General features: G+C 38.4%; 1 protein-coding gene across 3 annotated transcripts in view; it reads left to right on the forward strand.

Moving 5' to 3' along the window:
* Positions 1–26,202, forward strand: part of LOC132953894 (potassium voltage-gated channel subfamily C member 1-like) — a 72,645-nt gene extending 46,443 nt beyond the window's left edge. The window contains exons 5-6 of one of the 3 annotated variants that reach the window (XR_009665677.1): positions 16,183–20,661; positions 23,860–26,202. Coding sequence is in view for 2 of the 3 variants with exons in the window: in XM_061026248.1 (XP_060882231.1) it covers positions 13,224–13,375 (152 nt within the window). In the remaining variant the exon portion in view is untranslated. Of the gene's footprint in view, positions 1–13,223; positions 14,733–16,182; positions 20,662–23,859 lie in introns of those variants that run through there. The other 2 variants (XM_061026249.1, XM_061026248.1) reach the window with 2 other exon arrangements.
* The last annotated feature ends 839 nt before the right edge of the window (positions 26,203–27,041 follow it).

The raw sequence follows: 27,041 nt of genomic DNA on the forward strand, positions 1-27,041 counted from the left end.
ATCTTAATGAATGTACTTGACAAGTTTTTTTTTCAAATAATTTAGTTTTCATGATGAATCCTCAACAAAATGTAAAAAGTGTTAATTAAAAAAAAGACTATTAATGTTCCATCTCCTGTTCAGAATTGTGACACAAATATGATGCCAGTCACACATCATATTTTAATTCACAGAAACACTAACATTTTGATTCCTGAAGTTTAAACCTAAATAGTTTCATTAGAGGAATCAGCCCTCACATTTGGACATCCAACTCAACCTAGCTGTACTCAACCACATGAACACACTATGTGAGTCTGACTGTGTGAGACATGAGTGTGTGTGACTAAATGCATGCCTCTGTGGACTGCCGGTGAGCCTCATAGTGTGTGAGAGAGAGGGAAATGCCATCCCCCTTGATCTGCGGAAGAGGAAAAACCTGGGTGAAAAGAGTGGGCGTAAGGTTCAAGTGAAAAGTGCGGGTTTATGTCTGATGTGTGCTGTTGTTGTTGTTATTTTTGTTGTGTTACTGTCTCCTTCTCCAGGTTGTGTCAGGTCATATGTTTGTATGTTGGCTCTTTTTTGTCTGTGTCACACTACCCATCTGTCTGTCTGTCTGTCTGTCTTTTTCTCTATTTTTCTTTGTTTCTGTCTGTATGTCTGTCCTTTTTCTGTGTGTCTGTATTTTGTGTGTGTAGCTGTCTTCCCCTCCTCCTGCTCCTCCTCTTCCTCCTCCTTCTCTTCCTCTCACCCAGTCTCTTCTCACTCTGGTACTTACAGATAGGGGGCACCATGAAACAAACGCCCCACACCCCTGTTCAAAAGGGGTTGGTGGGTCTAAATGCCAGAATGCTTTTTGGGGAAATGGTCTTTCCATACTTTGATGATACAACTATTTTTGTATGATGGTTTAATTTTTCACTAAGAAATCTTTGTGAGATAAAACAAACATAATTGAAGTTAACCAAAATTTAAAAACTATTTTTCAGAAATAAAATTAATGACTTTCTTTAAAAAAAATCAACTGAAGTATCAAAGTAAAAGGTATAAATGGTGATCCAATGAAATGCGTTTGTTATGGGTGGATGCCAGAGTGGAAGTGGCTGAAGTGCATTGGCTGGCTCGTTGCTCTGCCACTGAGAGTAAGAGCTGGTTGCTGATTGGTTAGCTGGAGGGTTTTCTCTGTCCTTTCCTCTGGAACTGAGCTCAGGTCAGTTTTTACAGTGCAGTCCACAGAGAGTACTATTTTGTTTGATAGCTGACTCAGCGCCAGCCATTACATTAAGGGCTCAGTTCATTGGGGGAATTATACATCTAATCAACTAAAGCATTGTAAAATGTTCCCATTCCAAAAAAAAAACGTCTTTCGTAGCTTAGCTGCGTCTGACTCTCTGTTGGGTTGCACTGGAACACTGACTACTGTAGTGCTTCGAAGGTTTGACAGCTTGAGGTTGTTTTTGAAGTTCATAAACAAACAAGATCTATGAGATATGTGAGCAGGGCTGGGAGAAAGAAAGACAGACAAACTGTAATCCCAAAAAGACAAACATGCAAACACTTTCTGGTAAGTACAAGAACAACTTCGAAGGGCTGTGGTGATTAGCACAGTGGTGGCACTGTTAGCTGAGCTGTGTTGGGCTCTTAGCCTTTTTCTCTCTGCTCTTTTAAGCCTCAAATCCACTGGTAAGACACATTTTTGCCTTATTCATCTTTAAAGTTATCTTATCTCTTAAAAGGAAGCTTTTACTTACCACTGTTACTTTGCTAATTGTTGCTTAGTGCTCGATGATGGATTAGTGTTGGATCTTTGTGCTTAATCTAACAAAGAGTAAGGTATTTTACCTGCTCTTTCGTCAAGTGTCCTGAGAAAACATTTAGAAAAAATTGGCGCCATACAAACAAATATTGATTAATTGATAGATTATTACATTTGTGTTTGGACAAGAGTCCTGAGAGAGTAAATCAAGCCGTTCAACATAGTCACAACACTATAGCTTTAGATGTGCCACCACGGCTCTCTTCCAATCTCTCTTAAGACACCCCTCTTTTCTTCTTCCCTCCCTTCACACTGACATCACCACAGATTGTGCTTGGATGGGATTTATTACAGATCTTAAAGTTTCAACTGTAACTGTGATCCAACGCCTTCAAATCTGTGGTTTTGCGAGGGGTGGAAAGAACTATACCTTGAGCTTTTCAAAGGCATTTAGAAATGGCAGCATTGCATTGTAGTGCTCTTCTTCTTCTTCTTCTTCTTCTTCTTCTTCTTGTGCTGCTGCTTCTTTACTGGCTCTCATGCCTTTGTATGCACAAGCTTAAAGACAGGGGCGCATGCAAACTACAACTGCTGGACTTCAAAGACACTGAACTAGGACAGCGAAACACGAATAGCACTAAAACCAAAATCTGTATCGATGTCAAACTCTCCAACATCTACTTCAGCTTCATCCTCGCCTGAAGGATTCCTGTTGGCTTGCAGCTTGGTTCCATGTTGTGAAATGCGTAGACATTTTGGTGTTCCTTGGCACAAGTCACAAGAGGTCAAAGAAATGAGTGGACCTGTCCTCTGTTATCTATCTATCTATCTATCTATCTATCTATCTATCTATCTATCTGTCTGTCTGTTGGTCTGTCTTTCTGTCTGTCTTTCTGTTTTACTTTTACCTCCATGACATCATGTTTAAGATTTGGTTTGTTGTGTTCGATCTTTTCATTTTGTCTTACTCTCCAATCATTTGACGTCAACCTCAACATTCCTACATGCTCTCTCACTCTCTCTTCCTGTCTCTCTTTCTTCTCGCTGCTTGACTTTATCCTTATATCTCCCCACTGTTGCTACGGAAACAGTGGACAGGCGAATTCTAGGACTTGGTTGCAACAAAGCATTTAGGGTCAAGCCTTAGTTCTGATCAGATTATTGATTCATACCGATACAGTGGGCTGAATTGCACTCAGCATGCCATGAGGCAGAACTGGAACTGTGAGATGAATGAAACCTTTTGTGATGTAAATGATGACAAAGACAAGGACATGATGAAACCAAAAGCAAAAGCGCCCAAATAGCCTATACTTTGCTGGTTTTGAGGAAAAGATTTGAAATACGTGGTAAGCCAAACCTGAGCAAATAAATGTAATGTAATGTTTGACATCATGCTAACAATCTACTTAGCATTCAGTCATTGATCTCCACTGATATATAAGCAAGCCATGTGTGATTGGGCAGTCTGAATCTTATATTATATATTATGAGATTATGAGATGTCTTCCTTCCTGATTCTTAAACACTGGAGTAGTTATCAGAAAATGACAACCTGACACAACACACAGAGCAAAAGGACTTACCTTTTTGCATTGAAGACTCTCCTTTTTGCCATTTTTTATGAATTAATTAGATACACAAAGCTTTTACCGGTTATTACTAAACAGAATAACAGTAGCCGTTGCTGATGTGACATAGAGGCGCTTCAAGTTATGACCCTGACAGTTAAGAATGGACGTTTAGTTTGATTCATGATCAGGATTTTATACAGCAACACACACAGCTTAAGATACAAGTCACTGTACAGAAATGTTTATAGACCATTACTTTACTTAAGAATGTGTTTGAGACACAGAATGTTGTTGAATATTTTGATAAAGTATAAGCTTTCCAATGTTTTTGTGTTTTGTGCTGTTCATTCATAAGGGCAGAGTGTTTTTTTAAACACCATTTGTTAACATTATCCCTGAGAATATCCAAATATTATATCAAGACAGAATTATAGAAGAACAGATTTTACACACTGATAAGCCTATCATTCATCAAATCATTTGGGGATTTTGCTCTTTTAATGTATTTAAAGCCATCTCTTTCTTACATTTCAGTTACATTTCAAAGCCTTATTACTGGATTTTGAAAAAAACCTTTACTACAAATAGTTGTTTCTTAGGAGAGTCAGTTTTAAGAAAAGGCATAAATCTTTTGTCTTTTACATAGGGGGACTAAAACCTTAAGTTACATTTGTCCTTATTGTGCAGGGAACAACCCCCCCCCCCCCCCCCCAAAAAAAAACGCTGTTTTTTCAGTGACTCTGCAACTTGCCAAGGTCTGACTCAGTGCAAAACAGGATAAATGAATGGTGCTGGCTAGAATGCAGAAAGAGAGGAGAACACTGCCTCCCTGCTCTCCCTCAGAAAAGAGAAAAAAAAAAGAACTGCAGAGAGGTACTGAGCTCTAAAGTGACTGTTGGTGCAGTGCTGCTAGTGCCTCCGAAGGCCAAGACTGCACATTACACCCCCCTAACTGCATTAGTTTTAAAGGCAGCAGACACACTCCGCATTATGATACTGCACACGTCTATCTCTCCTTTGGTTGAGAAACCTAATCAGTGAGTGGGTGGAGGTCGCGAAAGGAATGAAATGTTGCATTAATCACTCACTCGCTTTGTACTTCATGCTCTCTCTGACTGCCGTCTGTGCTCCCCTTGTTTTGTTTTTTCCCGTCCATAATTTTCTCTCTCTTTTTCCTGTCCTCCTCCTCCCTGCTCTCTGTAGAAATAGTATTGATTGTCTTCATTGACAGACAGATACCATTGGCATGAACTGACTCTTGAGTCTTACTTAGCGGCTCATTGATGTAAGGAGATATGCTGCGCCATAGCAGAGTGGAAAGCTCTCATCTCTCTTTCAGTCTTTCACGACATCTCCCTTGAGTTCCACCACTAAGATAGAATTTCATACCACCTTTTGACTAGAATTCATTCCATTCGTCTCTCATTAACACACAACTGTTTTTCTTTCTCTTTCCTTTTCTCTAACCAATGATCAATGGCCTTAAGGACAGGATTTAATCATTATCGGTGGTCAGAGTCCCCAGAGGCCTATTGTGTTGCACTCACACTATTTTATTTCCGTAGTGCTCCTACAACAGTTTAGCCTCTGTGGTTGCCGGGAGTCGAATCATGTTGCTAAGGAAAGTGTAAACTGTTCGATTATGTTTATAGAGCAGACATTGTGGCTTATAAACCATGTCAGTGTTATTCTTAATATTAAGTGACAACATCATCCGGTAAAATGACCTAACAGCTTCTTAAGGTTACCTCCTTCTAAAGATTTATATTTCCAGGCTTCTTCAGACTCTGTTCTTCTCCTCTCTGCAGGTGCTGCCGTTGTAGCCTGTTAATCAAATTTTCATGAATGGCTTTTTCAAATAAGAGAGACGCATTACCTTTTAAGGATCAATGTGATTTGGTATTAGTTTATAATTCCTCTTTTTCATCTCCCTCTTGATGCTGATTAATTACCTTTATCTTTTAAACAACATTTCCAGATCCATTTTCTCCTCCCTCATTAATCCCAAACCAGCTTCCATGTAGTTTTGAAATAACAAACTGTAGCTGTGCAAATTGTCAATGTGGCTTACACAGTACATTAAAAGTTTCACTTTTATTACCGCTCGAACTAAACACACACATACATCTTACTAATCTCATTAGTCTGCTGGGTTCTATATCCAGTACAATATTACTCTAAGACCTTCATAATTAGATCCTTTTTGTAATTGTCTTGTCGGCCTGCTTCATCCTGCTCGTTCAACTATTCTGCATGTGTGTTTCCTCTTTGCCTTTCTGTCCTCTTCTTGTCTCTGAGCTATGAAACATATCACATACATGTTATTTGGGTGTGTGTGTGTGTAATGTTTAACTTACAAATTGCATGTTTATATTTCTGTATTTGATGCAAATATTATTTCTGGACAATCTCAAATCCACATGTGGTTTCAAGGGATGAAATGACATTTCAAGCGTTTCTTTTTTGTGTGATCTTATCTAAAAACCAATACTTTAGAAAGCTTTGCTTCCTTCAATCTTTAATATTATTACTATTGTGCTGTAAACTGAAACACATGTATATTTTTTTGCATGCAGATTGACATTAGGATAATATTTGCCTTTGTTGTTTGTTACTGTACACTCTTCCTAAGCCCCAAGTCTTCCCCTTCCCCTTTCTTCCCCTCTGCCTTCCTTACCTTTATCATTAGCCTTTCTACACCTCTCACAAGTCACCCTCCATTTTCACATCTCACACACTCTATTCTCAACTTCAACACAATGCAGTAACCACAGATCATACACAAAACTATGAACAGTAATTCTTCTCTTTTTATACTGTGCATTCTTTCAACCATTAGACTTTATACCCGCAGGTCTCCAGACCATTTTAAAGTTTACAAAACTATTAAAAATCATTGTGTGTATTCCTTATTCTTATTATCTAAAGAAATCTTTTAGAGAGCATCCAAGCAACAGGATGTTCAATGACAGCAGAACTTTCACAAGCAGAGCACTTGGAGAATGTTTTAATTTGTTCCTATGTTGACATTTGAGCAATTTCAGCAGGTTATTCTAGTCCAGAAAATCTCATCATTGAGCCAATAGCATTTACATTTTGACCACACAAAAGCACCTTGAGTTGTAATTTTTTCCCCTCAACTGTTTATGATGTATTGATTTATTTACTATTACTATTACTTTACTATTTCAGAAAATATATAGAAGGTATTACAAAACCATCAAAATGAACTGCTGGCCCTTATCTGTTCACCAGGAGACCCCAATTACTATAGCAACTGTATGTGTGTGTGCGTCTCTTTGGCCTATGAACAGATAAACCTGTAGTTTAAGGATAGCTTTTGTATCCTGATCCTCTTCTCCTTTTTTGATCCCACAGAGAACCAAATCACAAAAGCAACAGTCCACACATCCACCAGGGTGTGTTGGTTGTTCTTAATTAAATATGTATAAACAGTCTGAATTTCATAATTGCTCTTTCTTATGGAGCCGGCCTGGCTGTTTTGTCCTCTTTCAAGACAAAGCCAACAAAGTATCACCTAGTGTGTTACTTATGACAAGTACTTATACACTCACAATATGCATGCAATATACTGTATACCTAAAGCATTGCAAACTGCAATTAATACTGAGTGGAAATTTTTACTATAGAAGACCCAGCAGAAGAAATAACTGTGCTGCATTACTGAATGAATCACCAATCGTAGCTTGACACATACTACCACTTTATAGATACAGTGTGGGGAAAGGGAAGCAACATAAAACCAGTTGTTTTTGGTGAATTAAAGTTATTTATTACAAAAGAAGCGCATTCTGATACACAACAAAAGGTGATGCAAACTGAAAGGGCCAACGAGTGCTGCTCAAATCAAAAACATAGTAAAACAGAAGGACTCTAAATAAGTGTTTTACATGCTAAGTCTAAAGAGTGAAATAAATGAAAATAACTATACACGAACTACACTGCTGGCTGACCACGTTGCTTAAAGGAGTGTGTCGGCAGGGCTATCCTCTGATTGGTTAATTGCCTCCTGCAGCTGTGTTCCAATCAAGCTTTTCCAGCAGACTCCACAGGTGAATGGTATCTGGCCTGGAGAAAACATTCACCAAGACACACACAGACACTCCAAAACAGAGGTTATTTTCACACAGGGGAATGGGTGCAGCTGGGACCGTAAAAACAATATTCTATAAAACAAATACACCAAATGACTAACTATTTAAAAAAATTACAATATAGATTTACAAATTATCTGTGTATTTACAAGTATTGTACATTAATTGACAGTTATCCTTTAAAGAAATATATGGAAAAGGAAACATGTGTTTCTTATCTCGACTTATCGTGATTTTTGAACACAGTTGGCACATGCCGTCCCATTCATTTTCGCAGTTTTGTCATAACTACCATCAACTGTCCCCCCTCCACGTATTTCCTCTCTTCCTCTTCCTATTCCTCTTTTCCTATCAACTCTTGACCCCCCATGTTCCCTCATTTCATTTTAACACTGGTGTATCCATTCCATTCGTAGGCTATCCGCCTCAGTCTCTCCCCCTTCGTTGTGTTACTAAAGTCTGACTGAGTGCAGGTATGTATAACAATCCGACAACACAGCACAGCTAACAGATGCGCTGCTACACTCGCTTAGCTTGCTTTGGCTTCAAAGAGTTTTCATCAGAAATCAATGTTTAATTGTTAAAAACATAGAGCTATTATTAGGCTATGTCGTGTTGGTAGATGTAAAGAAGCTATCCTAGTTTAACGGCTACAGCCTGATAGGCTTCGATTTAAGTCGTAATATGAGACACCTAGCTAACCCTAGTTAAGTAGCTTAGTCGCTTGGGTATAGTCTGGTTAGTGAATGGGTTAGGTCTATTGGATTTCTAAAGGGAATTAGGGGTGAGAAATTGGCTTCACAGTTGTCAGAAGTGAATGATGGTTCAAAATGACTCTGAACATGTGATTGGCTGTAGAAAAAAAATACAAATGTTGGAGGCAATGCTGTTCAGCCAGGAGCATGATATAAGAGAGTATTTCTTCTAACTGCGTCCAATAGTCACCAGCTAATTTCCGTACAGGAAAAATAAAGGCAGCTCCTAAATATGCTGTGGAAGAGACACCTTTCGAGCAGATCCCAAGATCACCCACCATATAATAGACAGGAAGAATACATCGTTATTGATTAGAAAACAATGTCACTGCCCAACACAATAATAAACTGGCCTTGGTGTACAAACACATCAACACATAGACTCAACGAGACGTGTTCAGATGAAAATGTTTAAATGCACCACAAAATATGCCTCATTGTAAAAAGCACCGATTGACAAACACCAGCTGTGATAGGCAGATGTTAGAGTGAAATCATTTTTGTCTTTTAGAAAGGGGCAACTACAATGCAGTGGGGTCCTTAGCTGAGACTTACTCATTGATCATAAAACAGGGCCACCTAAAGTAAAATGTAAAAATGTTTTGAATAGCATATCTAGAGAATATTTTAACATTACTAGTTTAAGAATTAGCAGTTGAAGTGGGATGGGGCTGCCCCAAGCTGAACCCTGGCACATCAGGGCACATTTTCCAGATGTGTAAAGAGGAGCCCTTCAGGAGTATAGGGACAACAGTGTGAATTTGAACAAACTGAGTTACAGATATAATAAAGATAGTATACCATGTTTCAAGTCTAGTCTTCACAGTAAACTTTTTATGAACTGCCCCTTCCCTCCTAGTCCTTCACCATTTAGGTCGTTCTCTGGAAATAATTTAGATTTTACTTAAGCTTTGAGAGGATCATTTTTTAAGATAATGAAATCCTTCTAAGATAGTCCAATGATACAGTATCATTGGCCACATTGGACGAATTGTAAATTTGCCACCATTATGGCTACTGTGAGAGCCATAGAAGAGGCGTCTACATTTAAATTGAATGCATTTAATGCACTAGGACATATAAGTGCCAATCAAAAATGTGTTTTCTCCCATATGTTCTTTATGATGGGATAACAGGCCTGTGTTCTTAAAATGAGTCATATTCATAAGATCTCTGATGATAGCAGTCAGACCAGGCATTACAGGTCACTATAAATTCTGCAGTACATTGGCAAATGTAGGTTATTGATCCCAATCAATCCAAAGCTGCTGCTGCTTTTATGTGTGTGTGATTGTGTTTGTGTATGTCAGTGTATGTGTGTGTGTTCCAATCAGCTAATGGCGCAGTGCTGCTGATTTATGCCTATGGTTACAGGACTTGATGTTGCAAACACATCTATTTAAACACAGCAGAATATGTGCTGCGACACAAGTAAACATGCAGAAAAAACACACAAGCATGCACGCACTAAGCCTATGAAGCTGAATGTGGCATGAATAATTCATGGTATTCTGCAATAAACATATGTATTTGCACATGCAGTTGAACACTTGCATACATTTATCTGAGAAAATGAGACACAATCACCTTCAGTATTTGATGGAACACACACACACACACACACACACACACACACACACACACACACACACACACACACACACACACACACACAGACAGACACATTGAAATGTCACTACGGTGACCAGTATCTAGAATGCCTCCTGAAATCCATTTGTCAATCAGCTCAATCTCCACATATCTCATAATATGGTCCATAAAATGATGTGCCATACTGCGATAGATTTGAGTGAGACCATGGCGACACTGTGTCAGTAATTATAAGAATTCCTTTTGTCAAGATGATCAACATCACTTGAGGATTCCGAGTAGGCCCAACATGATCTGTAACAGGGACTATGGAGCTAGTAATTAGTAATTCATAAAGGACATAGTGACAGAGTTCAATTCTATTTATTGAAATATATATTTGTGACTTGCTGGGAGAAAAGTTCTGTTATTTATTCTTATACACAGACTGGACAGATGTGATAACAGTTGCACTGTCTTTAACACAGCTTTCCTCTAAAGCAAAGCCAGCTTGAGCAGTCGTCCAGATGGTTAAACATTCCCCCCTATGCAGTGCACCCCCATGTGACGAGCATTAGCCGTGGACAGCCCCTGACCAATTTAGTTTCTGTTTATTTTGAAATTTCAACACATTATTCATGCATTTAAATGCTGTGCATACATGTACAGTATATTATACACTTTTTGATTCAACGTCACTAACATCACGACATCTCTTATTAATACTGCTCTGCCGTTAACAACAGCTTATATAGGTATATAACTTATACCTATTACAGTGGTTGTCCAACAAGTCATATTTTAAAATGAACTTTTTACAAGGATGGGAAATAGTTCAATGCAAACATATAAACATATTTACATCATAATAATATCAATATTCATAGCCATTCACTTTGTTTTACAGTGGCACTACTTTCTTCTTGAGGCGATAAAGGGTAAATAGATTGATCGAAAGTAGTAGTTATCATGGGTACGACTTCCGAAAGCAGTCTTGTTGTAATGGGGTCTGGGACACAGGCGGATGGTTTATAACTATACACCTAACTTTATATGTTAAAGAAGCTCATGAGGTTGTCACTATTAAGAACTATAGAGACATGGCTAAGTGGAGCACGTTCGTAGCCTTGCAACAGTGCTAAAAATAAATTGATATGTTGTTCTGATGTCCTTTCATTTAAGAGGACTAATAGACTGTTCTACCATTTATAGGGCCTTCCTATATATTTTTAGACTACCTTGCCAGACAAAACTTTTTGAATTTTTTTAAGTTAATGGCGGGTGTCAGCGTTAAACCATGTAGCTATGCTCTTCTTTTTTAAGATGACCTCGATATATGTCAAATGGAACCTCTAAAAAATTCAGTAGCCAGCACAGTGTCCACAATGACCACATTGCCCGTTAAAGTCAAAGTCAAACAGACACAATCTATTTCTCTTTCAGGCTTATATCAAATCTTATTGTGAACATTACTGTCCATGCTTGCAATCATATGTCAGCTGGAATAAGGAGTTTTGACCTGTTGTCTCACATTGTTTTTTGTATCAACATCATACAGTTAAGGGGTCGTTGCATCCGGCTGACAGAGTATACTTTGTTTTAACAGCTTTACCAAACCTCTGTGTATTTTGTTAAGCATTGTACTTAAATAGTCACAGTCAGGGCGATGAACCTTCAGTATAGTCTCTTTGCAATGTTTGTACACCAAGTGCAAACCCAACATGTTGAAACACCACCTTAAACTGAGCGTACACTGTATGATTTTAGGCCGATAAAGACCATTCTGGTGGTACAGCTGCACGCTTCCCATACTTCTGGACTTTTTTATCCTGATTGTGCCTCTGACAGACAATGTCTGAATCGCTGTGGCAACAGCAGGCATGCCTGTTTAACATGTCTTCACCTTCCTTTAATAATAGAAACGTTGGCAGGAAATTTCTGCTGACCTCCAGATGACAGGGAATATTTTTTAGGACTAAGCTACTGTTGTGTTTATGGGTGATGCTGAGTGTGTGTGTGTGTGAGAGTGATTTTGCTGGTGTGTGTATTTGAGCCGTGCATATGAGACAACTGAAATACACATATACAGTATCTACTGACTCATGCTCTGCCCCGTGTTAACTCGTACAGTGTGAGCTCTCAGGTCATGTCGGACAATCTGTTTGTTCAATGTGAGCACATAAATCATGAGCTTAGGTCGTTCATCAAAAACAATTCAGCCGTACAGTGTACGCCAGGCTTTACTCTGCCACTTTCTGCTAATTTAAGCTGCTTGTCAAATAAACGAAAAAAAACTAATGAATAAGTAATTATTCATTTACAATCAGCCTTAGCCTCTTAATCTTTCTTTTGACTTAATTCACAAATGTGAATGCAAAAGTCCTAAACTGAGCAGTTCTGGTGGCATGAAAATGCTGATTAAAAGAAGTTGGGACAAAGTGCTGCTTTGGCCATAAAATTAGCTTCAAAGAGCTGCTAGCATGGCTGCAGCTTTAAAATGTCAACCTATGTCAACTTATTGAACTTACATTTTACCCTGTAAATGAAGAGAAACACTACTACTTTAAGCCCAACTTTAAGGAGGGGTTTGTCTTCTGTCAATTTGTCTGTCTTTCTGTCAGTCTCAGTGACTGTTTCCCTGATAACAGCAGCCTGTTGTCTCGACTGGTTAAAACACCTGGATTCTGAGATCAAATGTCTTCAATGCGGAGATGTTTTAAGATTCAAATGTTTACATGCATTGTGTGTCTTTCCAACTGTGCTCAGCTCCAGATGATTTACCCATGAGTTTCTCTGAGTTTCCCAAAAAATCATCAAACCACCAAGTCCAGTTTCCTGGACAAAGTATGTACTTTTTGGGAATCTCAGAGCAGCAAGTCCAGTGAATGTACAAGAACAAAAATCTTGTTGAATAATTTCACTTCAATACAGTATGTGTACATACACTGGACTAATGCATCCTCCCTACCTTACACAGCTCATGGCGGTGCTGAACTAGCACCATACCTAGGTGTCTAAGGGCTATTGTGGCAACTAATAGCTTATTTTCATAACCAATATTCCTGTTTTGTCCTGTCTCTTTTTGTCTGTCTGTCTTTCTGTTTGTCCCTCTATCCATCCATCTGTCTGTCTGTCTTTTTCTAACTTCCTCTTTTGGTCTAAAATATTTTTGCTTTGGGCTGGTTTTGTTTTGAGTTATTTATCTTTTTCAACTTTGTTTCATTTACAAATGCTTGTAACTGTAACAAATTGTTTATATTTGCTATTTCTGATGTGCAATGCTGTCATAACATAACATAAATGAATTTATCATATTACTTTCTGCCATGAAACATTGCATTTCCATCCATCAACACACATCGCCTTCATTACAACATTGAACACCGTTCAATATCAATATTGCCTAATCCTCCTCTAACCTTTGCCCTTACCTGTGCTTGTCATCTTCGTGTAGCCACGGGTTATGAGAAGTCGCGCAGCCTCAATAATATCTCCGGGTTGACGGGCGCCCCACTGCGCCTAACCCCCATCACCAACTCCACCTTTGAACCCTTCGAACCACCTGGACTCAGGCGATGCCACTCCCCTATTCCCTCCATCTTGTAGCATAGCTGACAGGAAAACACGACAAAATGTCAACAACAGCAACAACAAAATATTTAAGGTTTTTTTTCCTTTTTTTTTTTTTTTTCCCTGGGGAACATGCAAAAGAAACAAAAGCTAAAAAATGGACAGAAGGTCTCATGGACATTTGGTTCATCCTGGCTGCTCTTTCATCACCATTACGTAAAGACACAACAGCAAACCAAGAGAGACTCTAGGCACCTATTTTAAGAACCATTTAATATCCAAACCTTGCTTATGACGCTTAGAAAGCTGCTTTGGCAAGTGTAAAAACACAAACACACACACACACACACACACACACTTTAACTCACAACTAAACATCTGCCTTACTAACAAGGATAGAGTCTAGTTTAGACTGAAATGATAGTTGAGTTAGATTACTCCTAGCTATAGCTGTGCTACTTCTTGCCTGTTTCTCAACTGCACTTGCACTTCAATACTTTAAGAGTGATACTTAAGAGTAGCTATAAATAAGAGACTTTTCTAATATTAAGCGTCACACTCACACACACACACACACACACACACACACACACACACACACACACACACACACACACACACACACACAGACACTAACATCACGCTGCAGCATGCATGCTTTTATTATGAGAATCTCCAGAACAAGAACATACACAGTAGCTTCAAAATGATTGTAAAGAAAAAGTTTTTATACACTTAAATCAAACGCATATCTTTGAAGAGAAAATAACCCAAAGCGTAGCACCTCTGCACCTTTAAAAAAAAAAAATGCTATGTAGGCAGTAGATGTTATATTGTTTGTATTTCTTTTAAATTATATAAACACACACATGCAAACTTGCACACACATTAATTTGAAGGGACACGTAGTTGGTTCTCTGCACATCCCTTTAATGCAGTGAGAAATCGTTTTCAATGAGATTGTAGTTGTACATCAACTCCGTAAACATCTTATAAAAGCAGTAGCGTCCCCTCTTTCTGCCGCTTCCTCCTCAAGCTTAAGACGCTAAATGCTAATGCTAACAACGCTCATAGGATGACATGCAGGAGTAATTTCTCAAACACTTGAGAAGCAGTGTAAAGAATGTTTCTGTCAGCTCAGGATGGAACGCAGAAGAGAGTGGTTCCTAGCCTTCCAACCAAAAGGGTCGCACATTCAATTTTATGCTAAATCAGCAAAGAAATTTTTATTTAATGTTCCATGCACTGAAACTGTAAATAACATGAAATGTTATTTTAAAAATTTTGATTTAAATATCCATTATAATGAAAATATGTGTTTTTTAAGAGGTTATCCTACACACCAATAATAAGGAACAGTTTTTTTATGGTGTCACACTTGTCTTGATATTATTTGAGACAGGTTATGTGATATGTTGAGGTAATTAGTTGAACAAACCGCTTTCAAGTTATTTTGACAAGACACTAAAAATGAAATATTTGTATTTATTAATTAATAATAGAATGTGCAATTAATCTCAAATTTGCAACGCTTTTAATCGTGATCATTTTTTTTAATCTAGCAATTAATTGCAGTTTAAAAATTGTAATCATTATATAAGCCCTGGTATAAATAATCCAACGAAATACAGGAATGAGAGTATATTAAGGACTTTTATTTCAAAGTGTTTGAAGAATGTAATCGCTACCCCAAGTTTGATCAATGTAAAATAAATCCAGAATATATAAAGAGGACTGTGTCCTCAATGTTTTGATTCGAGAATGTACTGTTAAGTAAATGTTAAGTATAGGGTTAGAAGGAATTACAAGCTAAAAAGGTTGGGAATCACTGTCAAAGAGGATTGAGGGATGCTAGGGGGGAAGGTCTCAAACTTATACAGACTTAGCTGTCTCTTGACTTACACTGAAGAGCTGCTGCGTAAAACATGTTTTGTTGAACAGCTGGACAAAACCTGTTACATGAAAAGGAAAATCATTTTTATTTTGGTTGAACCTGAACCTGAACCAGGACCTGTTGTCAGTAGGGTCGGATCTTTACCACACCTCATCACTCTGCTAGCATCGCTCCTTACCTGCCCTCCATTATCTCTCACCACGGATCTCAGCAAAAGGCTGAGCTGCGAAGCCGGAAGACAGGGATTTTTTTTGTGCTTTGTGCAATCACAAGTCAAGGTGTAAAGGAACAATACAAATGACCTTATCTGCTCTATTTTCGAGAGTGAGATGAGAAAAAGACATCACTCTCTTTCTTTGTGCACTGAGAACCGAGCTAAGAGTCAGGTGAGGTAAGCCAAGCTTTACATGAAGACTGGAAACAGGGCGAAGCAGCTAGCCTTGTTCTCATTGGTAAACATGGGCTACTGCTTGCACTTCTTCATGCTAAGATAGGCTACCTACATCTGGACGTCACCTCTGTGTTAATTCATCGATAAGAGACTGATATTCACCTTTAAACATGATCTTAAGAAAGAAAGTAAATCTATGTGTTTCTGAAAACAGCTTCCTTTAGGTGGCAGATTGATTGGCTTTCTACTTTTTCGAGGAAGTTCACATTATAACCCAACCAGAGTGTGAATGCTAGAGTTTTCCTCAAGTCTGACTTCATCCACCATCATCACCATCACCACTATCACCTACAACGTTACTACTTACACTGAATCCAGTGTGACTCAGCGGCCAATGGCAATATTTTTAGTTTTCTCCCTTTTTGGCTTCTCTTTCTTTCCCTTCTTTTTGCCCCTCCTGAACTGCCCCCCCCCCCCCCCCCCCCCCCCCCCCCCCCCACACCCTCTCCTCCTCTTCTGTCCCTCCATTTCTTCTTTGTTTCGGCTGCGGCTGAGCAGTAGGAGGCCCCATGAACGGCTACTGGAGTGACAGCCCCTGGTAGAAGAAGACTGGACAACAAAAAGCCAAATGGGAAGAAGAGGAGAGAGAGAACATGAACAACAGACAGCATACAAACCTAGAAATATGCAATGTAGATAAATGAGACAGCAGTTGTGGGATCTGCCTATTTCTGTTCGGACATGTAATGTTGAATCAGCAGCACACTGAACGAGTGTGCTGAGGATATTTGTGTGGGAATGTGTGTGTCAGTGTGTGCGTGTGTGTGTGCCTAGACCTGCATCTACCTTTGAACTAGGATGCACAAATATGATTTGATGGAAAAAATGACTTTTCTTTTTGTTTCTTGAGAGAGGAAAAAAATCTTCAGTTTAGTTTTACTGTTACCTATAAAGAATCTATATGTGATGATGTCATCCTTTCAGTGTGTGTATGTCTGTACTTATTTAATTTATTCTCCACAAAATTGAAAGGTTGTTTTTTAATGAAAAACATTTAAACTGATATTTTCTGATGTTGCAGCAATGTCATGTAACATTGTCACACTTCTTAATTGTTGTAGACAGTACTGATGTGTCTTTGGTTAAGTTTAATTTCGGTTTTAATGTCCTGTAATTATCTCTATAGCTCTCACCTTCTTTTTCTTCCGCCAGAATGAAAAATTCACAGAAAAAAAAAGGATGTCAGTTACCTTGAAATCATTCCTTTTGTATTATTATAGATTCCCATCACTTCCAACTTAGTAAAGACTGACTTAGTTTAGTTTAAGAATAAATGTGTCAAGAGACAGATAGTACAAATATGCTAATTGTGGAAGAAAAAAACAGCCGAGGATTTACTTTCTCAGATTAATGTTTCAGAGCTCTGAAAGCATCTCCTATCTGTCACTTGTTTTTGCGTTCAGGCTGCAGTGTTGGAAGGTGAGAGCACCAAATGAACGGAAAGGTTTCCCAAATTGGGAAAAAAAAAAAACACATACTGTGATTCCTTTTTCTGCCGAGAGTAAGATGAGGAAACATATCAATTCAATGCCTGTGCGGTGTATTTGGATCTTAAGCCAGAGAGCAAACGCCTGGCATTAAATCAAAGCTTACACCAACACCTCAAAGGTTTGTTCTTTTTTACCTTTCATCATCTTCATTCAGCAAGGCGCATCTGAACTGTCCTTTACAGCATCTGTGATACTGACTTGGATGCTTATTTTGACTTACAAAAAACAAAGTTTAAACTTATTTCACCCACCACAAAGATTAAAAGCAGACTTCTGAGAGTATCATTTAGTACCACCAAACACACAGCATCCGTTTGACATGGTTGCTGCTTAATAGTCACAAAGAAGCTACACCATAAAGCCTGCACTACTTTATGTCTATTTTATTCTATAATAAACCTAAACCTACTGAAAGAATATCTTGCTACTTTAAAAGAGAGCGATTGAGTCCAAAAACTAATTTGGAATTTTTTTGTGTAGAATAACTAACTGAGTGAGACGTTGGGTCATTTTCCCATTGATTAGCATACAATGAGGTTTCTCTTTACAAGTAGTGGTGTCGCCCCCTTTTGGTGGTAGCTTGAATGCAGATTTAAGGCATTGTGGTACTGGTTTGTCTTTTGGAACCTTGACGCCAATCTACTTATATACAGAAAATAGATCGACATCTTAATTAGTACACTTTAGAGGTGGTGGTGTAACTTTCACTTTAGTTTTCAATCTGTATGGCAAACAATCATCCTAATGACTCCTAACTCTAGCTCTGCACTGCAGAGGACTGAGTTCACACCAATGCCTCATCTTGCTCTCAAAAAGAACATGAATACCCTTTTTGTCTGAAATGTTAAGCTATTCCCTTCACCTTAACTGAGCCTTATTAATGGCTCTGCAGGGTTTCCTGTTTCACCTCTTGTTCGAGCGGGGCATCAGAAGTCATAATTTTGAAGTTTTGAATTCAGCTCATGCTCAGGATTAAATTTGCTACCCCAAATGCACATCAGACAGATGAACACACACACACACACACACACACACACACACAAACAAACACATGCAAATATGTAAACACAAATGCCAGTCTCTCTTCTGAACCTGTCTATTGTTCCCTACCATATCACCCTTTGCCTATCCTCCCTTCACTTCCCAAAGTCCACTCCTTTTTAGTCTGTCATTTCCTCAAGGCCACTGAGATTTGTGTCCTTTGTCATGATGATGTACATATGTAAAGTTTGTGTTTTAGAGTAATCTGCATGGGGATTCCATCGCAAGCAATAATGATACTGATATGACTAATAATGTGAGGAAGTTTGATAAGATTTTAGTCTTGATCATAACGAATGTGTATATAATATTTAGACTACTAAGAGTGTGTATGAATGTGTTTTAAGATGCATACATATGCACTAACAAAGCATGCAGGACAAAAGAGCTTAACCTCTTTGAATGCAAGAGGTAGAACAGGCTGACATTATGCATGCCAAAATGCTAGGATGCTATTGGTCGATAAGGACCACGTTAGGTACTGTAACAGGGCTGGGTGGGGGTGGGAGAGTTTATTTTTGCAGGACGGGCAGGGGCTTAGTTTCTAGTTGGTCTTGTATAGCTGCTTTCTTATCGATCTCGAGAGACTTATGATAACAGAAACATATTAACAATCGTAGCTTATGATTTTTCTTCTTTCTTTTGCTTCTCTTTTCACAGAGAATTGTTCTGAAAGCCCCGTGCTTATCAGATATATGCAAAAAGAAGCAGTAACTGTGAACTAATGCTTAAAAAAATCCAGCTGCTTCCATCACTGTCTCAACTCCTCTTCTGCAAGAGAGAGGAGAGACCCTTCTTCTCCCAATATACCTCCTTACCAAAAGTCCCCCTGTCCATCATTTCACGTGTCTGCTTCTTCATCATCTGTTTGTGACTTCACTCTGTTCATGTTGCATTGCATTGCCTTCTGTCCTGTCCTGCCCTGTTCTCTACACAGGCCTTGTGAGTTGAGAGGAAGGATGCCTCTGCAATGTGAAAAAGCAATATTTCAATGCAGCCTCTCACAGAGGAGGAAGATCAGGGCCGGATTAATTTGCTAGGCCACCTTTGGCCAATCTGACCTGTAGGCCCCCTTTCATCAAACCCACCCTAACCCAGCTGACCATGTAAGTTTGAACAAACCTTAATTGAGTGTAACTTGATTTGAAATACTCAATGTTAGTAAACACAGGGATTTACAGAGAGTATAAGCCTTCCCTTAATTTGGGAAAACCGCCTGCAGAGGTTGATACCTTTTACCCATGTTTTATTTGGGCCTCTTAAACATTGTCCATGTTAACGTTTGATGACACTCCTGCTGTTAGGTCAAGTCTACAAACAACATGAATGGCATCACACTCTGAAGCAACCAACCTTTAAATGTTAACGACCATAAATTCAGGCTGAGGGGTGTGGGAGTCTGGTTGCAGATGGGTGTTTAACTCTTTGGCTCAAATTTAAAGTTGGTGCTTATTTTCCATAGAAATTACCTTTTTTTTTACCTTAACCATGCATATAGTGTAACCAGATTTTAAAAAAGACTGAGGTTGAATAGAAAAAGACGAACACTTCTCATTAAAACAAATTCAATATAACTGCTATCAGGCAAGTCAAGGTTCTGCAGAATCCTTAATTAAAAATGTTTGTGTGATTATTTTTCTTTCACAATATTATACAAAATATTATACAGGTTCATTTTGGAAAACTATTCTGCAATTAATCAAATTGTCAAATCATCATTATTATGAAGTTGCATTGACTTCCTTGTGAGACACTGCACTGCTGAGGCATCCCTTGAAATTAGTTTTGAATCCAAATTTCTTCTTCCTCTCATGCTTTTCCCCTTGTTACCAACATTTTTTTCCTTTTTATCCATTCACAACTCAGGTATCTCTTCTTCAATCTCTCCTATCCACCCATGTTTCCTCAAAGATGTACTGTATGTCCGCAAAAGGCAGGGAAAGAAAAAAAAGAGCATTTCCTAGCTTCTGTGCTGTTTTTATTACTGTTGTTTTGTTTTCCAAAAATGCTGTTTCGTATTCTTCGTCCAACTGTGCTTCCTGTCTTCTCCTTGTGTAGTCCCACCACTTTCACCCCTTTCTTAATAATTTTGTCCTGCTTTCTGTGAGACGTTATACCCCCCAACCCACCATCCAACCCCCCCAACCCAGAAGTCTCCCATAGCATAAACCAAAAAAAGGAAATTGAGTGAAAGTGGAGCACCTTCCCACCTGAAAAAAAGGTTTGCAAAACACTGGATTTCACCAAGGAGGAAGACAGGAATGGACATTTCAATGAACGAAAAAGACTGTAGATGGTGTGGGGGGGATGAAATGTGGGATGAAATGAGTGTCGACTGTCAGCTGAGCTGCGTCAGAGGGAGGAAATGAAGGAGGAAAAGTTTGGGGAAGACAGAAAAGTGTGGTGATGATATGGAGGAGAAAAGAAAGAAGCGAGACTTCTCCATGTAAGAATGTGTACCTCACTGTTGTTCTTTGTGCACTGTTTTTGCTCCTTTGTGTTGTGTTTCCTCAACTATGTGTGGTTCTGTGTTGGTGTGACATTTTGTTTTATGTTGTGTGTTTTTGTGTTGCACTATATTTCCTTACTTTTTTTCCTTTCCGTTGTGTGTACCACACCTGGGTCAAACAGCCTTCACCAACACTCCAGCTTGTGTAATCCCACACTGTTGCGGAAGAATTGTAGTTTGTCGTCCAGACAAACACAAGCAGCACCAGAGTGAAATAAACTAGAAATAATGAAATGAATGATTTAGTGAACCCCTCCGGTCTGAAGGAAGTGGGATGAAACAAAAGTCAAACCCATTGACATTTGGCCAAGGTCTGGTCTGTTAATGTGCCGGACACACCAGCTGAGATGTTCCACTCTCATCTCTTGGTCTGGATTTAAGCCTTGTCCTGGTTGGCTGCAGTCCTCTGTTTAACCTCTGACTTCTTCTGATTACAGAATGTTTGTGACCTCTGTGTCTCCTGATCTCTTAATTAGCATCCAAAGATTTGTTAGATCAGAGGACTGAATTGCCCTCCAAGGACTTCAGCAGAATATATATGTGTGTGTGTGTGTGTGTGTGTATGTCTGTGTGTGTATGTGAGACAAGAGAAATGTTAGCATGTCACTTTAAGCTCTGTGTTCTTGGTGTCCTTGCATGTTAGCTTTGCTGGGTGAGCTTTGCAGTGATGTGTCTTTTTTTGCTTAAGTGATGTGTTTTGGTGTATCATTTTCTTGCTCTTGTGTAAAGTGTTATGTTGTTGAATTATTACTGAGCTAAACTGAAAACCTACAGGTCATTTGAAATGCTCAGTCGGCCATTGTAGAAGTCTTGAAGATTATTTGGTCTTGTTCCAGCCAGTTTGGAAAGTAGCAGAAAGTAGGGGTTTCTACAATGGCTAACACTTTCAGTCTTATTTAGAACACGGCCTCTTTGCCAACAGCATCTCTAATATGTTTAATTCTCATATGAATCCAAAAGTCGATATTAGCATAAAGACGCTATTCTCAAGTTCTATAACTTCTATAGCTCCTAATTTTTAAGTACTTATTTAACCACAAACCATGATATTTTTTCTAAATCTAGCTAAATTGCAACTCTTTCACAATGTTATTGAAATTTCATTTTTTCGCCCCTCCCAAATGCTTGATTCCTATCTTGAAGTGATTCATTTGAAGGTTTGAGTGGTCACCGCATACGCCTTTTGATATCACATTGCTATAAACACATAATAAAACAAGATATTTATAAAATCTGATCATCAACCTTGGCTGACAGAAACATAACCAGTCAGTCAGTGATTATGTTTCTATATGTGTTCTGTAGACAAAAGGCCGTTGGACTTATGCACCTTTAACCCAATGCTAATGAATATCATGACAAGGAGTTGAAAGCTCAAGATACAAAATGGAATTTGAAATTAGATTGTTTGTTTTTACAAAAACATGTCACTCTCTAAAGCATTACAAGTCCAACATGGTTGAGACACATGATCAAAGAGGTTTGTCTTATACCACCCTGATGCTTTTGGGAAACAGGCCAATATAATATGGTTTCTGGACCTCAGAAAGAGGTAACATTCCAGAAAAGTTGTAGTGTCATAACTGTTGATGAAAGTTTTATTTTTCTATGTAATGGTGGGTAAATCATGTTCGGTGATGATGTCAGTTTGGCTCATTAGTCCAAAGATGAATCTACAAATGGATGACTTTTTATGGTACTGTGGGAATAATTGGTCCTTTGTCAATTATATGTGAATTTCTTTAAAAAGAAAAAACAATCTCAAAACCATTAGCTCCAGAAAAGATTGCAGCAGCCATTAAGAATTGTTTGGTAGCTCAGCCCAGTAGCACCAATAAAACTTCAGAAATGTAAAGACTCCAATTATGCTCAGCTTACTGATGTAATTAAGAAATTTGGTGAAATGTTAGAATTATGTAATGCTAGAGTGTAATCTAACGACATGTTGTAAGATTTTTAGAAACGTGTTTACCCCATAGTCGTTAATAAACAGCATTAATCCAGTTTTAGGTCAAATATATATAATTGTAGGCCTCAACAGGAGTCAGAATTCTGTCAGTGGAATCAGATTTGGCTGTTTAATATAAGAGACAACAGTTCAATCCTTTTTTTTGCAGTTTCAGCATCTTACTAAACTTCTATATCAACCTATATCAGTCTTTTGTTTGACTTGTAAGTCACATAATTATTTCCACCTTTCCAGATGACTACCTTTTTATTGTTTAATGTCATGCAGATGTGGTTTTTAACTATCATTTCAGAGCATCAAATATATTTTTTAGCTAGCTAGTGGAAGTAAATAGTAGCTCAGCTTGCAGCCCCTGATCCAAAGCCAAAAACATTTAATGTCAAACAACTTTATTTAGGGATTTCACCAGTGGGCTTATTTTCACTTGTGTGTTTGTTGCTCCTGCACTGCTCTGTTTACAGTGTTGCAGAAAAGAAAAAAAAGAACAGTGCAGATATTTAACTTTTAAAATGTAACTCTAAGTATGATGGACTGCTAATTCCAATAAGCAACAATAGTCAACACTCCATGTTCATATCTATTACTTACTTTAGCAAACAGTTTTACAGACAGTTATTGCAAGTACATTTTTATTTTTATATCTCTATGTTATCTCTCTCTCATAGAAAAGGTTTGTCGGGTTTAACAACTTATCGATAAAAGTGTAAAAATCCACTTAGTGATAATTCTGTCAGAACTTGTCTTAGTGTGAACAGCTGCTGCATCCCACTCAAGGACTGTTTATCTGAGTGTCATGATATCAAAGAAAACATTACTTTACCCACCAGTTACATTCCAACAAATTGACCATCATGTGCACCAGACCTAGCTCCTATTGAATCAACTTTAAAATAAAAATCAGAAATAAGATCAATCGGATGGTAACCAAATTTTGCATTTGAATTATTTATAGCCTTTACCAACTGATACAACATTTGCTTCTGTTAAATGATGGTGTTTGGGCAATCCTTGGTTGCTTTTATGCTTGAAAATGTTGTATTTATTAAACTATATATACTATTTGTGCATGATCATTCTTGATGCCATGGTCTGGTGTCTGAGGGTCAAGAGCCAATACTCATTCACCTCAGATCCTTACTAAATCTTCTTTTCTTTTTCCCTTTCAGTGCTTAGTTTCTAATCTACCCATTTCCCTACAAGAAGAGGGAAACAATAAACGTTAAACCACTGTTCCTCCATCTCCCCTGATGAGATTCACTGAACAAAATGGGAGGGAGATAGAGAGAAAAGAGAAAGAAAGAATATGATAGAAATGATCACCGTTGCTGACACTCTGACCCAGACATTTCATCATCTGTGTGACACATTCATATGCAACCTCTCTGACGATCACAGTGAAGAAAAGGCTTCTTCTGGGCTGTTTTCCAGAGCAAACCCCAGCATGGATGCTCCCAGTGTAGCAGTCAGAGGGCCAATGACCCACTTGGATATGGAACAGGAAGGCCTTCTATGCCCACAACTTTCTATGATTTGGTTGAGTTTTTTCTTCTTCTTTTTCTTCTTTTTTTTAAGAAGCTTGCAACTGTGGATTTTCTCTGTTTAATCCATTATTTTGGCACTCAAAACACTATGCAAGGTGAGGAGTGGTCCATCGTGATGTCTGCTCCAGCAGAGTCTGATCCAGTACTCAAAAGGCTACGCAGGCTGAGCTCGCCTGCTAATCTCTGCTGAGCAACAGGACTTCTAACTGCAAGCTGAAATCTACTCATACATATCAGAACACATTAGCCATATCACATGTTTTTGACATGATCCCGTCTATTTGATATCATCTGGATCTTCCAGGAGACAATAATGAACTTGGGACATCGAGTTTAACTGGTTGTTTAAACTACAGAGATCTCAGCCAATGTCAAACAACCAGTTGAATCCAACCTGTGATGGACTTAAACCCAAAGACAGACACACGGATGGACGTAACAGTTGGGGGTGAACAAAACCCCTCAGAGACACAAACTATCCCTAACTTCTGCTAAAAAAAAGAGGACCTGTGAATGGAAACGAACAAGTCTTTCTCTCTTTCTCACTCTCTCCTTCCCTCTTGGGTCATTATGGTATCTTGACCCATCCTTTCCTGCATCTCAGCAATGCTGCTGCTCCTCCTCTTAAGCAAAAATGCATGGCATGAATGAAACCAATTAACACCAGAAGAAAGAAAGTCAAAGTCACAATGGTTGGAAAAAGAAAGAAGAGAGAAGGGAAGGAGTCCATGAGAAATGGGGGGAAAGACCCTAAATGTTCTTCTTCCCAGCAATTTCAATGCAAATCATCATCATGTCCATTCAAGCTACTTGTAACCCCCCAAACTGTCTGCTTATACGTGTAAAACAGCATATCCTGCAGCAAACTGCACTCTCAGAAGGTATAATGGATGAGGAGGCGCTCCCTTCCCCTCCTGAAGGAAACGAAGAGGAGGGGGAGGAGGTTCTGCAGACCACCAAACTCAATAGCTTCTCCCTCTGGGTATGTGTAGCAAGAAGACAGAAGCTTTTTAAAGAAAGCAGGAGTGGGAGAACATCTCTGAGAAACTATTCCAGGGACAAAAAAAATTGCAGTGATTTCAAATTAAAATGCATTTTTATGACATTGTTTACCAGCATGACTATTTTGCATGACTTCTGCAAGCCATTCTGACCCCCACCATGAATAACAGGGCTAGTAATTGAGATTTTAAACATGAAAATTAAACAAAAAATTATGTTATATGCAATAAATAAAAAAATGTAACATAGTGTTAAAAAATGGTTTTAATTACAAAACCCGAATAATGAAGAAAAAAAAGGGTGCAACATCTACCCTGTGTTGTTTTCTTTAAGAAGATCCCCAACCCTCGAAAATCCAAGAAGACTTGTCCCAACTACTGCAAGTATTTATTCTGCTACTACAAGTTCATCTACTACTACTACTACTACTTCTATTTCTCACCTGGCTGATATTCTGCTTCTTCCTCCTCTTCTTCTTCTCTTTCTTCTTCCTTCCTCTTGTAGCCTTTTTACAACAACACTTGTATGTATCACTCTCCGATGGCAGCTGTTTGTGTCTGTGTGATAATCTGGACCCAGAACTATCAAGATTATATTGAACTGAACTGTGCTGTCGACTTTGAGATGTCCATGTTTTTCGATTCTCTGTCGATCCTTCCCTTGGAATTTTGTCTTGACCCTTATATATTTGTGGCAGCACTGCATTCAAGGTTAGAATGGTCATCTGAAATCTGCGGTCAGGTTAAGTTAAGTAAAATGCAATGTAAAGTTATTTAAGCCACACAGTGATCCAAGATGGCTGCCTCTTCATCAAGGACTATTTTCCTACTAGCTCAGCTTTCTTTTTTTTTTGGTCATTCAGTTATTCTCTGTAGTTATATAAGTTATGATAACTAAAAATTAATTCCTGCTTGATGAGGTCAGGGTTAGGATTTGGAGTACGGCAGAAGGAAAACTGATATCCAATTTTGCCCAGATTTGCCTGAATTCACCAAAAATGTTATTTTATTGAATAAGACATTTAACAAATAAATGTTCTCCCTCTTTGTTGCGGTCTGGTGTATGTGAAACTAAATATATTATGTGGTTTAGGAGAATCAAGGGCTCCATTTAAACATGCCATGTCTGTTTGCTCCAGTAGCCTTTTCATGGTGTAGCTTTACCCAATTTAGCCTTTCACTCTGTGAGATTATCACAAGGGATTATTTTTGTCTTTATTTTGAATATTTCCCTCCAACATGTGTTCTAAAGGGCACTTTGATGGATTAACTTACTTGAAATAGCTGTAATGTAGCCACAAAATCACTCAGTTAAAGCTTGTTGTCGCTTCACTCTAAGAGTTGTTATTTACCCACTGAATTTAGGCAATAAGACATTTCAATATTGATATCTTACTGCTAGACAGTGCCAGATTTATTAGTGAGTTTAATTAACACAATGTGCATCAAATATAAAAACACAGCTGAAGCCAATGTACTTCTTCCAGAGAGAGTTGCACCTCAATTATACTCCAAGTATTTCAGATTTCATAAAACAAAAGGGACTCTAACAAAACAAGTATCATTCTCCACACATGCAACATGACAACAGTTTGTATAACCCTAACTTATACTACTAGTGTGATATGCAGAGCTAAAACATAGATGGTTGTTTGGCGAGGTAATACACAAAAACTCCAAAGAATGTCTAAATTAAACGCTGTGGTCAAACTTGAACAAAAGGGTATGTTGACATTGGGAGGGGTTTAGACTGCTATAACAAAATAGTGATTTCCCTTGGATGAGAGGCAGCCATCTTTGTTCTGT

Source organism: Labrus mixtus, chromosome 20 (assembly GCF_963584025.1).
Source record: "Labrus mixtus chromosome 20, fLabMix1.1, whole genome shotgun sequence".
Taxonomy (NCBI): domain Eukaryota; kingdom Metazoa; phylum Chordata; class Actinopteri; order Labriformes; family Labridae; genus Labrus; species Labrus mixtus.